The following is a 13,142-nucleotide window of genomic DNA, read 5'->3' on the forward strand; positions in this document are numbered from 1 at the left end:
CAAGTTTTATAAGCGATTTTCTTTCGTAATTAATCTCCTTGGCTGTTACTTATCTGGGTTACAATCTCTTGCCATTAAGAACACCTTTAAGGCATTGCCATTATATTAAAAACTTTTTAAAACTTAACAAATAATATAATTTTTCATTTTGTAACTTACCATTATTTCACAGACGTAAGGATTTACAAAAGGATGTTGATATTGACGAAAAGGAATTAAAATAAATTTGCTAAAAAAGAAAATAAAGGAAAGGTTAAGGATTACTCATAAAAATATTAAAACTAAATAAATCAAAAAAACCTTTACAAAAAAGAAGTTTAAATTAACACTTCTAATTTTTTCTTTTCACATAAATTGTATATTTCATTATAGTAATTGCAATTAATCACAAAATACTGACACAATTTAAAACGAAAACATTATCAAAAGAAAGTATTAATTTTTTTTTTTGAATCTTCTTTGTGATCATATTTATTTTCCAAATCTTCTTTTTAATCTATTTCGTAATTCAACAAATCATTCTAAACGCTAATTAATGAAAAAAAAAAAAAGATTTATTAATTTCTCCATCCTCGACCTGAACCTCTCCCTCTTAATCCACCTCTACCACCTCGTCCACCAAATCGATTTCCTCTTTGTCGATCTATAAAAAAATTAATCATAAAAATTGGAATATTAATAAATAAATATAAATACCGTAATGTTGGAAATTATTACTAAATTTTCCACTTGGAGGTGTATACAACTTAACGTTATCACCACTCCGATTTGGTCTTCCTTGTTTATAGGGTGGAGCAGAACCATTTTTACTTTCGAACGTAATTGGAACATGTCTTTTTTGTGTTACATTAACTTCCGTCGTTTTTTTTAATGGACTAACTTCCGTTTTAAACGACAAGGTGACGTTACATTTGTACATAGGAGGCTGATAAAATAAATCTTTGATGATTGTGTTAATATTATCAAACATTATTGGTGAGATTTTCAGAACTTTTTCGTTTTCTTCACTTAAAGTTTTTGTTTTATCCGCTTTAATCGCATTACGACACCCTTGCACTCCTCTAGAAAAATACATAAGTCTCGCACGAAATTCTTTCAATTCTTGAGGATCGTGAGTTAAAAAATCGGGACATTGACGTGCTAATCTATGAAAAGCGTATAAAAGAGCTTCCACTGAAGAAAAATCTAATGATGGTAAAGTTGTTAAAGTTGTATCTTCAGGTGGAGGTGGCATATATGTCTAAAAAAATTATTTAATATAAATTTTTTTTATAATAAATTAATAATTACTTTTATTTTGTCATAAATCTGTACAACTTGAACAGATGGATTTTCTAATTTTCCACAATGCGTCGATAATTCAGCTAATTGTCTTAGAATCATTAATTGGTATGATTCACCATCAGTAAGTTCTTTAATTTCATCCCATCTGGGTAAAGTTTGGTCACAATAATATTTCACAAATTTTGTCGATTCAATTTTTGCCTAAATATATTTATTTCAAAATAAAAATTTTTTATTAATTAATTAATTAATACTTACTGAAAAGAAAGGTAAAACGAACTTAACGCAAGTAACAAGTCTGTCAATATTATTAGCGTCCTTATCAAACATATCTAAATCTTGATCCATTTCAACTTGATCTGCACAAACATTAATTAATTCAATTTGTCCCGCTTGAGTATTGGCCGCTTTTGATGTTGATAAATAACCCATTATTAATACGAATTCATCTGCTGTTACATCCTAATGTTTAAAATATTATTTCTATTAGTAATTAAAGGTATAATTATAGGTTTAATGAAAAATATACTAGAATCTAACGCTGAATAACAATTAAAACTAGAACTAATACTAGGTGAGACAACATATGGCATGTGCTAATTAAATGATTTTGCGTAATATTCAATTCTTCATTCGTTACAACACAGACGAATCTTGGATCTAAGTAGATCTCAGCTAAAAATGTTTTATTAGTGTAGTTTGACGAAATTTCATATTGCAATAAAGCCTTCTTGCCAAAGAAAGATCAATTTTACTAGTTTCTGAAGGACACTCCCACCAAATATGATAAATTTTCAATTCACTTCAGACAAATGTAAGTCCTTATTTGTTCTACCACTACCTCTTTAATTGCTAGAAGACGTTCCAGCATAAGTAATGTTAAACTCCAACGTGTTGGGCAGTCTAAAATAGGTTTGCGGCAGTTTATTTTATTTAAAAGGCCTAAAAATGTCTGTATTCTTAATTTCTTGACAACCTTTCTTGCTACATGTTTATATTCATATACAGGTAATTCAAATTTGACCCCCACCATTGAGATCTCAAAAACCATAACAGATACAGAAATGGTTAACTTGGGGCAAAGTTGCGTATCTTAGAGCTCATCATTTTTCAGCAAAGTTTGTGGATCTAGCCGTTTTAATTTTTAAAATATGGCCGAAAAACAAAAATACGTGAAATCTAATAAGATATTTGTTTTTTTTTTAATAATTCAATTCTTTTTTAATTGAAATACATGGTGTGACATATCATTGAATGAAATCAGAATTAATTATCCTATTTTTTGGTGTCAAAAATCAAATATGGCGTTCATAAGAAAAAATAAACCTGATGATAGCTTCACGAAAACGAAACGTCGGAGAAAATTTCTAATTGTGTCATGACATTTTTCATAAAAAGTTGCCTTAAGAATGTTTTTTTTAGATTCACGAAAAAACGGAAAATAAAGAAGTTATAGGCAAAAAACGAAAAAGTCATTTTTTTTGTTTTTCGGCCATATTTTAAAAACTAAAACGGCTAGATCCAAAAACTTAGTGGAAAAATGATGAACTCTAAGATATGCAACTTTGCCCCCATTTAACCATTTCTGTATCTCTTATGGTTTCTGAAATGCCAATGGTGGGGGTCGAATTTAAATTACCCTGTATATGGTCTTTCATCCTTCAAAGCATCATTGGTTGAATTGTTGAAACAAATTATTCTTGTTAATATCATTAACTTCCTCCTGACCATTGTCACTAAAATCAAGAAAACTCTCAATATCAGCATTATTGTCTGATGTTTCACCCATTATCAGAAGTAACAGTATAAATTTGAGAAAAAGTTAAATTATATTTCTTCAAAATTGGTTCTGTCATATCTTTAATAAATATTATTGTCCTGTGTGGCATGCTAAAAGATCTCTCATGCCTAGTGTTTTTATGCAAACTTTCGTATTTTTAATAAACTGCACATTAACTCCTAGCATAGCGCGATCTTTAGGTGTTGCTGTATCAATTTTAAATGATAATAGTTGTTGAACATACTTGCTTTCTCAGTTATAAATTTTGATATAGTTGAGTGATTCAAAACAATATCAAGTTTTTTAAAAATGGGACCTGTGATTTTTTTAAAACCACTGTCTTCCAGTAAAACAAATAGTTTCCTATTTGAAAACGTAATTGTTACTAAATTAGTTTCTCAAAACTCTTGAAGTTTCATTTTCTTTGAAGAAGTGGGATAATCAAGTGGGTTTTCTAGTGGTGTTCTCCCCCTCCTGCTTCCTCTACATATTGATTTGGATGTTTCCTTTGTATACGCCTCTCTTGATTAGATGCATGTTTTCCCTTAATTTCTGTTTTGCAAAATTTACATACTGATTTGTCTGTACTTTTGTCACAATCAAACATTTTAAGATACTTATTTGTTTGTTTTCTTCCCATGATATCAATAAATAAATTTTTCTTTTCAATAAATAACTGCAGCCAGGCCTTAAGTCACTAAATACAATACCAGATAACCTAACAATTTAGGACCTGAGGTATTATGATATTAATCTATTTAACTTACTCAAATTTCTGTTGAAGTATTGATTACAGTTAATGTTATGTAATACAATGTCTTAACACAATGACAATGTCAACTCTACCAATGGATGTTCTGCTTGGGCTATCTCATTTGCATATAAAGTGGCTAGAACTATCATTTACAGGTTTAATATATATATTGAGGATGAGGAGATGGTTGAGCATGTTTTATTCCACTGCCCTTAATTGTATCAGATACTGGATTTTTAGGTAGTAGTTTATCTCCAAAAGATCTGAATGATTTTCCACCAAGCAAGACATTAAGGTTCATTAAGAGCATTGGACTGCATGGTAAAATTTGATAATTTTATCTAATTATGTTTCTAGTGTTAGTTCTAATTTTAATTCCACTTTAAATTTTTAATATACACTTACATTTAAAATTTTTTTAAACTCGGCTAATATTAAATCCTCAATTTCTGGGGTAAAAATACTTTTATCCAGAGTTTTAACCTTTGTAACCAAAAATTTTAAACATTTCTCTCTAACCAAAGCATCCGATTCGGATAACTGCTTAAATATACTCTTAATAACAAGAAGGGAGTCTATTTGTAACACTTGGATTAAAGAGTTACTTGCTACATTATACTCCTGGGGATCATCAAGTTGTAATAGCTGTGATAAAACATCAGCAATTTTTCCAATGTTTTCTTTACTTTCTTTACATAAAATGGGTAAAGTTTTCATAGCCGCTATTCTTATCTACAAAATAATAAATATTAATCAGATAAAACTAATTAATTTCTTGTTAACTTACACTAGCTTGGTCATCTTCACATATATCGAATATAGCATCAATAGCTTGGAGTTGTAAAGAAGGGAAATGTTTGAAAAACTTAGAGATTACCTGGGCAGCTAATTTCTTTTCTTTTTCACCTCCTTTAGTGCCCTCAATTGCTTCTAAATACTCTTGAGTGTGCTAAAAAATAATAACGCATATGATAAACGAGAAAACACTTTGAGAGGGTGGAGAAACCAACCTGCGTTATGTTATCCTTCGCTTGGGAAAGCGTGTTGTAAATATCGTACAACTTATCAAACGTTACCTCACCCATTCTGATGATTCGATTTAACCGTTTTATTAACGTATCATCAAAACAAATCGGTTTTACTAACAAATCTTTACGATAACAAACACGAAGGTATTAAAACGCGAACATGCGTCTAAAGTTTGGTCGATAAAAAAGGAATTTTTCAAAATGGCCCCTTACAAATTTTTAAAAACAACGAATTAATTTTCATAAATTAAGTTTTAATAAACTATTTAACTCTAAAATAAAATTATTTATAACAACACCAAAAATCATAATTAAAAGATAAATTATTAATGAAATTTAACGCGCCATCTACATGCGTTAAAATGTAACTATTTCAAACTTCACGTCGTTGAGTTTTTTTAACCGGGCTTCGATTTATTTTTATAGGTTAAGTTCATAGACTGTCAAAAAATCACCCACATCAAAACTAAAAATGAATTTCTTAACACGGGGCATCCTAAGAAACAAGTTGGGGGTAACGAATTGGGTACAATTCTGTACAAAAAACACCAACGATAACATAAAAAACCTCGTTACGAAAAATAAAGTGGTTATTTTTATGAAAGGGGTCCCAGACTCTCCAAGATGCGGTTTTAGCAACGCTGTGGTCCAAATCTTACGTATGCATGGGGTTACTTACGATTCACACGACGTTTTACAAGATGAAACACTTCGACAAGGTTTTGGTTATAATTTAATTAAGGTTATTGGGGATTAATTCTTTTTTGCGTAGGTATTAAAGATTATTCAAATTGGCCAACAATTCCTCAAGTTTTTATTAATGGGGAGTTTGTTGGAGGTTGCGACATCCTTCTACAAATGCATCAATCTGGGGATTTAATAGATGAGCTAAAAAAAGCGGGAATTGAAAGTGCTTTACTTGGAGCAGAAGAACCTTCAAAAGAAACTAAAGAGAAAAATAAATAAATGAAAAATTTTTTTTGGGGAGATTTTAGATTTAGAGTTTGTTTTTTATGTAAATATTGTTATTAAATAAAAAAAGACATTGTTTAATTTATATCTTCTTTTGTATTTTGACATAACTGCGTTTTTCTTCACTTTTTTGCCCACTAATTGTTTGGAAGGATTGCTCCATCTTTTTCTAGGTCTTCCAATGCTTCTTAGTCCTGATGGTGTGCTCATTCCATTTCTTCTTTTTATCCAATACCCAATCATTAATGTCTATCCTGCAAGCCTGTTTGATGTTCTCATTTCTTTCTCCATTGTCATTTATTGACGGAAATTACTTCATTACCAAAAAAATCTCCCAGAATTATTATTTGTTTGTTTAATATTTTGTTGTTGAAGTTTTCTTGTTTTGGATTATTGTCTTCTGGGTTATATTATTGTTACATTAAGTTGTTGAGCCTCGCATTTTAATGATTAGTATACATAAATGGTTATAATAAAGGTTTTTGAAAAATCAAAAAATGTTTCAATTAGAGAGGTGAAATAACTTTTATTTGAACAACATAAATTATCTAAAACAGAACAAACTATATTTTTTTTATCTTTTATCCTCATTATTACATAGCACAACACAACCACAGCTTTTTCTTTTTGAAATATTATACAAGAAGCGAGTGGAAATTTAATTTTTCTTTTTAATTTACTTAATTACGATAATATTACAAGATTCCCAAACATTCTATAATTTGGAAATAACTAGAGTGGGGAAAAAGAAGTAAATATAAATAGGTACGAACTTCTTGGGGGATGTACCCAGAAATTATTTGCTGCTTCCCGTTTTAAGCACACACATACAGGAACCAGCAACAAATTCAATTGGCGGTTTATTATTAATTAATTAATTCAAATTTATATATAATTTAATCAATTAATAAGATTTAAAATTTTCGAGGCGCTAAATCGTGATTCTTACAAAGTTTTAAGGAGGGACAAAAAACAAACTTTGCTTTTAAAGAGTATTTAGTGTTCCTGAGTCGAAAATGTGTAAGAATTTATTAATTGAGGCCTCGAAAATTATGTATTTATTTAAAAGAAAGTTCGTATCGATTTATTTATTATTTTTAATTAGTTATTTTTCTTAATTTTGGGTGATTCAATGGCGAATGTTTTTAGAAGTTGTGCACTGTAACCCCCAAGAACGGACGCCATAACTCACAAAGATTATTTTTCTTATTTTGGGTGGGTTTCGAAAAACATGCAAATAGTTACAATAAGTACATTTTTCTTTTTCATTTTTAAGCATAGTGTCCGCTAGTTTTATTTTAAATCATTTTTTTAAATTCTTTTTTATACGATAATTATTTTAATATCGCGAGGTTTAACCCCAATTATACAATCAATTTTTTTTCCATTTCTTTTCACCTTAAACGCCTAAGACACATGTAACACCGAGAAAAAGTATAAAGAATTTAATGCGACAATTTTATTTAATTATTTTTTTTTTGGTCTTTTTATCATTATATTTTTTAAATTAATCGCAACGCGATTTTTTTTATTTAAACGGCAACAACAAGCACGGTTCCGACATGCAATAGTAATGTATTTTACAAAGATACTTGAAAACAAGTTTTTTTTCTTCATTTTTTTGAACAAGACAATTTTAAAATCATCCCAAAAGATCATCATCACCGCCTAATTGTTGGTTGTATAAATTTGGTCCAAGTTTAAATCCAAATTTAAAGAAACAAATCATTTTAAAATTGCCTTTTCTTTTCATTTTTATCAATTAGCTTTTAACGCTTTACATGCAACTGTTAATAGTGCTTAATTTTTTTTCCTTTAAGAAATACTGGCTAACTGATGACTTCATGTGCAATTTATAAATATTTACATCAACAGTTACATATAAGTTAAGATACGATTTGTTTTGTTCTTATTTAATTAAAAGCTTTCAAAAAATCAGATCTAAAAAGTAAGAAAAAGGAAAAACAATAAATTCAATAATATTAATTAATTAATCAATAATAATAGTAAATAACAAAAATTAAACTTGAGAAATCTTCACAAATAAAAATAAGGTACTTTAAACTTCTCTTAAATAAAAACAAATCTAAACATCCACCACCATTTTCTTATGGATATCAGTGTTTCCAACCACCGAACAAAACTCTTCAAACGAAATCTTACCATCTTCATCTTTATCAGCGAACAAAATCGTTTTATCCACAATCTGTTGAAGCTGAGTATCTTTTAAGTTATTACCAACCATCATTTTTAAGACCTACATTTTAACCCTCAAAATTTAATCGTTCTATACACCACAATAACTTACTTGAAATAATTCACCATTGGATATAAATCCATCATTATCCATGTCGTAAATTCGGAATGCAAAGCGCAACTTTGACAATTTATCACCTTTAACGCTAAATTGTGAAACTCCTTGTATAAATTCTACAACAAAAACAAAATTAATACCTTATTTATTAACCGATTACGTTCTTTTACCTCTAAAATCCACCTCTCCGTTTCCATCGGCGTCGAAGATGTCGATAACGCGTTGCACGAGCGGATTTTGCTGCAATTCCGGTAACGACATAAATTCATCGATGCTTAATGCACCAGAATTATCCAAATCTAACTTGCGGAATCGTTTTCCGAGACGTCTAATTTCGTCAGCATCAACTAAACGAAATAAGAAAAGTTGTATAAAATAAATCGGGAAAATCTAAAACGAATATATAATATACAGTGTGATTCGGGTGGAAATTGAAATGTTTTAAAAACATGTCTAGGAAGCAAAAATATTGCATAAAGCGATGATTCTTCATCCATCTCCAAAGACGAAAATCTAAGGGAGTGAGATCCAGTGATCTTGGAGGCCAAGGGTATGAGCCTCCTCTGCTAATCCAGCGATCGCTGAAATAGGTATTTAGAAAATTTCTCACATTATTTGAATAATGAGGAGGTCTAAATGGTCTTAATAACATTCCCCAGTAAGAAGGTCTACATAGCGACCCGACTGGAAACTTTATAAAAGAAAATTGAAAAAAAAGCGTTCGTCATAGAAAACGAAAAATGACTAAATCGGGTTCTGGCTTCAGACCGTGAACGACGAATTGGCTTACTAAAAAAAAACGTTAATTTATTAATGGTGGTGCATTTTTTAGGTTCCGGAAGTTCCGTGTGCTTGCAACAGGACACCAACCATGAACATATTGCAGATGATTGGATTTCAGCCGAAGAGATCTGCAAGGAGGAAAAAATACGGTGGGCCATCAACAGTTTCAAAACACCAGGACCAGACAGTATTACACCTGCCCTTTTACAACGGGACGTGGAGGATTTAGTACCTCACCTAGTGGAAATCTTCCAGGCATGCCTGGCGCTGCACTATATACCTAGTCGGTGGTGTGAGACCACAGTGAACGTCATACTAAAACCGGGTAAGCTTGATTATTTCACATCGAAATCATTTAGACAAATCAGTCTCTCCTCCTTTCTTTTGAAAACTCTGGAAAGACTTACAAGCACAATTTTCGGAAGTCTATCATCGCTCATACGCCTCACGTGATTATCCCATTATCTTTTCCGCTCTTTTCCCCATCTCACTATGTCTAGAACGTTGCATTGATCTCTAATATTCGAATTTCTCACTCTCTCCATTCTCGTTTTCCCTACAATTGATCTTAGTGTCTTCATCTCGGCCACTCGTAGCATGATCGTGGTTTTGTTTGTTTCTGCCCTCAATAATAATAATAATAATGCCTTTATTATTATTTATGCCTTTATTTCTTTACTTCTATTTGATATGTCATTATCGGTCTTATACACGCCTTGTGTATCCGAACTTTGCTGTATATTCAGATTGTGTATTTTAAGCATCCTGATATTGCGGATGCTTTATTAATTTGGTTCCTCAAGTCTTTCACTGGATCATGACCAGATAAATAGTTGTACTGTATGACTTGTTCTATTGACTCGTCATCGTTTGCGAGTTTACGTCTGTTTGGATCTTTTGCAGTAGTCGTGGACTTGGTTTTATTAATGGTGATAGCCATATTAAGCTTGCAGCTTACTTCAAAGAAGTGTCTTCTGTTCCTGCGACTATTGCAGCAGTAGAACTACAAAATCTCTCCCGAATTCCTCCCAGGGTGTCAATAGCATCCATTACTTGCTATGTTGGCTGGCGCTTTGTTTTCTTTTAAGATATTTATGATGCAGATTTGTCAAACTCGATGGTCTTTTCTTTTATCTGTTTGATTAAGAATACTGCATCCATTACAGAAACCTTATTGTTCTTCAGCGTTAATTATTTAGTTTTCAAGCTTTTCCTTGACAAATGCTTGTGTATAATTTCATGGAAGTGTTTAGCAGTGATAAATAGCTTTAATGCTCATGTACAATTTAATATCGAATTGGAGAAAGATAATTACGTTCCTTTTCTTGACACAAAAATGATTAGTGATAATAATAGCACCATCGCGTTTGATTGGTATAACAAACCCACTTTTTCAGGTAGATACATTCACTTTAGTTCTTTTCATCAAAATTAACACTGTATTTGCAATGAAACATAGGAACATTAGCATTTCAGAAGCTCATTTGACACAAACTTAGGTAATTCATATCCCCTTAGATTGCTTAACAAATTACTTTTCAACCCTACAACTAACAATTTCAATGAAGGTGTTCAGCCACAAACTAATGAACGTATAGCAGGAGATTGATTTACATTCCTGAATTGACTAATAAATTAATAAAAATTCAAAACTACTTGGGTAAATAACAACTTCAAAATAGTAGAGTATTATCCTTTCAAACTCGATGTTGAAAGATAACATTCCCTTTGAATATCAATGTAACGTCATTTATTGTGTATATTGTGGTTCTTATAACCAATGTTATGTTGATCAAACTGACCAATGGTTAAAAAACAGAAATCAACACAAAGGTGATGTTACAAATTTAAAAAGATAATGTGCTTTAGCACAACATAGCTTGGATACTGATCACTTATTTAATGTTAAGGAGAGTAAGGTTTTAGATAGGGAAGATAATTATCATAAACGCTTATTTCTTGAAATGTTTCACATTGTAAACAGTCAATTTTAGGACTAATGTCAACTCCTTGAGCATCATTTATTCTTTAATTTTTGAGATTTACATCAAAAATATTTCGAGCTTTAACCCTCTGATTCATTTTTACTAATTATTTTATCGTTTTTGGTGCAGTTTCTGGTTAAAAAATTTTTTTTGAAAACGTGTTTTTTTAAAACTTGTTTAATTATTTGTTGACCTTTGTGGTTCTCATATGGCTTTAAGATGTGCCTTGTGGCTGATTTTTAATACTTTTTCGCTGTTTCAAGCACAATTTGTAAGTTTTTTGTAGTGTTTTATAATTAGTTTAACTTGAATTGTAGAAATTCAAGCACTGAAGAAGCTTCAATACAAAAACGAAATATTGGCATATGAAACAATAATTGCGTTTCAATCCTATCCTGGAAAATAAATTTATTGTTCAAGGTGTTAATGGGATTAAAGAAAAAAAATCTCCTGCTTAAGATATTCTTTTGTCCTTGCTTAAATATTGGAATGGTGATACTGTTATGCTATTCATCTGGTACTTTTGAGTCAAAAAGAATCTTGTTAAACATTTTTATCAATTTCTGTACCAGCTTGTCTCCTCAGTACTTTAACAACTCATTGGATATGTTATCAGTTCCACACAACTTTCTATTCTTTAATTTCAAAATTTTGGCTTCAACATCCTCTTCACATATTCTCTTACATCAGCCAGTTCTTTGGCAGAATAGAGAATCTCTTTACCTGTTTTTTCCATTTCCTCAGCATCTTTCACACCTTCCTTTGCGCTCCATACAGATTGTAGGTCATATCACATGTAAAGTTTATCCAGAATTCTCTTTTAATAGCTTTTATTCTCATTACCATCAACAAGTACCATCTCTGCATATTCTTTATGACTGAAAATGTGAGATATTTTTATGATCTCATAAAACAACTCAAATTGTCATTTAGAAGAATGATGTCAAATTTAATTTGAATAACTTTTTAAAAAGAAAAACCTAATTATCTCTGAAACAAATAAAAATCAGACTTCAACATATATTATTCATTATTTTTGCTTCCTTGATGTCCTTCAAAAAATTCCATTTCCTCCCTAATCACCCTGTATAAAATAGATCATGTAAGCAAACAATGTCTTTCTGGGAACAATCATGAATCTGAGAGATCATATTTAGATTTCCAACTATTTGAACTTAAATTTCTACAAAGAGAGTCATTTAGAAACATTTATATAGGCTTCAGTTAAAGGGTTAAATGTCAAAAAAAATTGACATAACCCAACTTTTTTTAAGGTTATTTTTCTTCACACGTAAGTTATTGATTTAAACCCATTTTACTCATTGTATTAAACACGCAAATCTATATAATTTACATTTCTAATAATTAATTTGAAAAAGCAACGAAATAATTTTATGAAAATCTTTTAATAAAAATATAAATCCTTTGGAATAATATTAATTCGATTAACCCACATATTAAATCTAATTAACCTAAATTTGACCACAAAACAAAACGAGAATAATAAAACAGCTTTTTTACTTACAATTAGAGCAAAGCTCCATAGGTAGTGAACTTTCATTTCCCTGAAAAAATAAATTATTATTTTAATTCGATACATGTTATTTTAATTAACAAATTAATGTTTTTAATTTATTGGGCTAAAGATAAAAATGGGTTTGCCCCTTTAAAGTAGGCTAAAATTGAAACACAAAATCCGGGCACCAATACAACAAACGGCGTGAATTGAGGGATACGCGATGGGGGGAGATTAAAAAAATCTATTAAAACCTTTCTAAAACGTAATAAGAAACTATATTTACCATGGTTTGCGGTTTTGTATCGTCTTTTTTCAGTCGGATTAACGATTAATAAATCGAAAAAGTGTTGTACAGGATAAGTCTAGCGCAGTAAAGACGACAAACAATCCGCCGGCCACGTTCAGAAATTGCGCAAATGCTGCGTTACCGATTTTACGACGATTTCGCAAATGAAACGGCGAACAATAAATATACTATAAATAACGATTGCGGGATTTGTCGTACGAACGACTTTTTATGAACAGTCAGGCCGCGAGCCAAATTATACAACTTTTTTTTGTAATGCAATTTATTCGCATTGCCAGAACGGTTCCTGAACGGAAACACAACATTAGGCGTGGAAGTAACGATTTGACAACATAGTTATGTTTATGTTTAGGATGAGGTCGATTAATACTTTTAAATTTATATATTTAAAATAAAAATGATAAAAAAAATTAATA

General features: G+C 30.5%; 3 protein-coding genes across 3 annotated transcripts; 1 reads left to right on the top strand and 2 right to left on the bottom strand.

The window, feature by feature from the left end:
* Nucleotides 1-290: 290 nt before the first annotated feature.
* On the bottom strand, nucleotides 291-5,031 carry LOC111413274 (apoptosis inhibitor cassowary). Its single transcript, XM_023044181.2, has 7 exons — nucleotides 4,829-5,031; nucleotides 4,606-4,767; nucleotides 4,224-4,550; nucleotides 1,543-1,746; nucleotides 1,291-1,485; nucleotides 697-1,240; nucleotides 291-643 (listed from the first exon to the last, which is right to left on the bottom strand). Exons 1-7 carry the CDS (start codon nucleotides 4,901-4,903, stop codon nucleotides 558-560), a joined length of 1,593 nt encoding a protein of 530 aa, XP_022899949.2. The 5' UTR covers nucleotides 4,904-5,031; the 3' UTR covers nucleotides 291-557.
* Nucleotides 5,032-5,251: 220 nt separating this feature from the next.
* On the top strand, nucleotides 5,252-5,903 carry LOC111413273 (Glutaredoxin 5). The gene is made up of 2 exons (XM_023044180.2): nucleotides 5,252-5,565; nucleotides 5,619-5,903. The coding sequence occupies exons 1-2, from the start codon at nucleotides 5,319-5,321 to the stop codon at nucleotides 5,810-5,812; spliced, it is 441 nt and encodes a 146-aa protein (XP_022899948.1). The 5' UTR covers nucleotides 5,252-5,318; the 3' UTR covers nucleotides 5,813-5,903.
* A 421-nt stretch (nucleotides 5,904-6,324) lies between these two features.
* Nucleotides 6,325-13,009, bottom strand: LOC111413272 (calcineurin subunit B type 2). Its single transcript, XM_023044179.2, has 5 exons — nucleotides 12,703-13,009; nucleotides 12,426-12,465; nucleotides 8,303-8,479; nucleotides 8,127-8,248; nucleotides 6,325-8,075 (listed from the first exon to the last, which is right to left on the bottom strand). The coding sequence occupies exons 1-5, from the start codon at nucleotides 12,703-12,705 to the stop codon at nucleotides 7,905-7,907; spliced, it is 513 nt and encodes a 170-aa protein (XP_022899947.1). The 5' UTR covers nucleotides 12,706-13,009; the 3' UTR covers nucleotides 6,325-7,904.
* Nucleotides 13,010-13,142: the final 133 nt, after the last annotated feature.

Source organism: Onthophagus taurus, chromosome 11 (genome assembly GCF_036711975.1).
Source record: "Onthophagus taurus isolate NC chromosome 11, IU_Otau_3.0, whole genome shotgun sequence".
Classification (NCBI taxonomy): Eukaryota; Metazoa; Arthropoda; class Insecta; order Coleoptera; family Scarabaeidae; genus Onthophagus; species Onthophagus taurus.

Coding starts and splice junctions, on each gene's coding strand:
- LOC111413274 (XM_023044181.2), bottom strand. CDS start 4,903: ATGGGTGAGGTAACGTTTGATAAGTTGTACGATATTTACAACACGCTT. Junction 4,768..4,828: donor CGAAGGATAACATAACGCAG/GTTGGTTTCTCC, acceptor ATTATTTTTTAG/CACACTCAAGAGTATTTAGA. Junction 1,747..4,223: donor AGTTTAAAAAAATTTTAAAT/GTAAGTGTATAT, acceptor TTTAAACATTAG/GATGTAACAGCAGATGAATT.
- LOC111413272 (XM_023044179.2), bottom strand. Junction 8,480..12,425: donor TATGGAGCTTTGCTCTAATT/GTAAGTAAAAAA, acceptor TATTTCGTTTAG/TTGATGCTGACGAAATTAGA. Junction 8,076..8,126: donor CCAATGGTGAATTATTTCAA/GTAAGTTATTGT, acceptor GTTAAAATGTAG/GTCTTAAAAATGATGGTTGG.
- LOC111413273 (XM_023044180.2), top strand. CDS start 5,319: ATGAATTTCTTAACACGGGGCATCCTAAGAAACAAGTTGGGGGTAACG. Junction 5,566..5,618: donor AGATGAAACACTTCGACAAG/GTTTTGGTTATA, acceptor TTTTTTGCGTAG/GTATTAAAGATTATTCAAAT.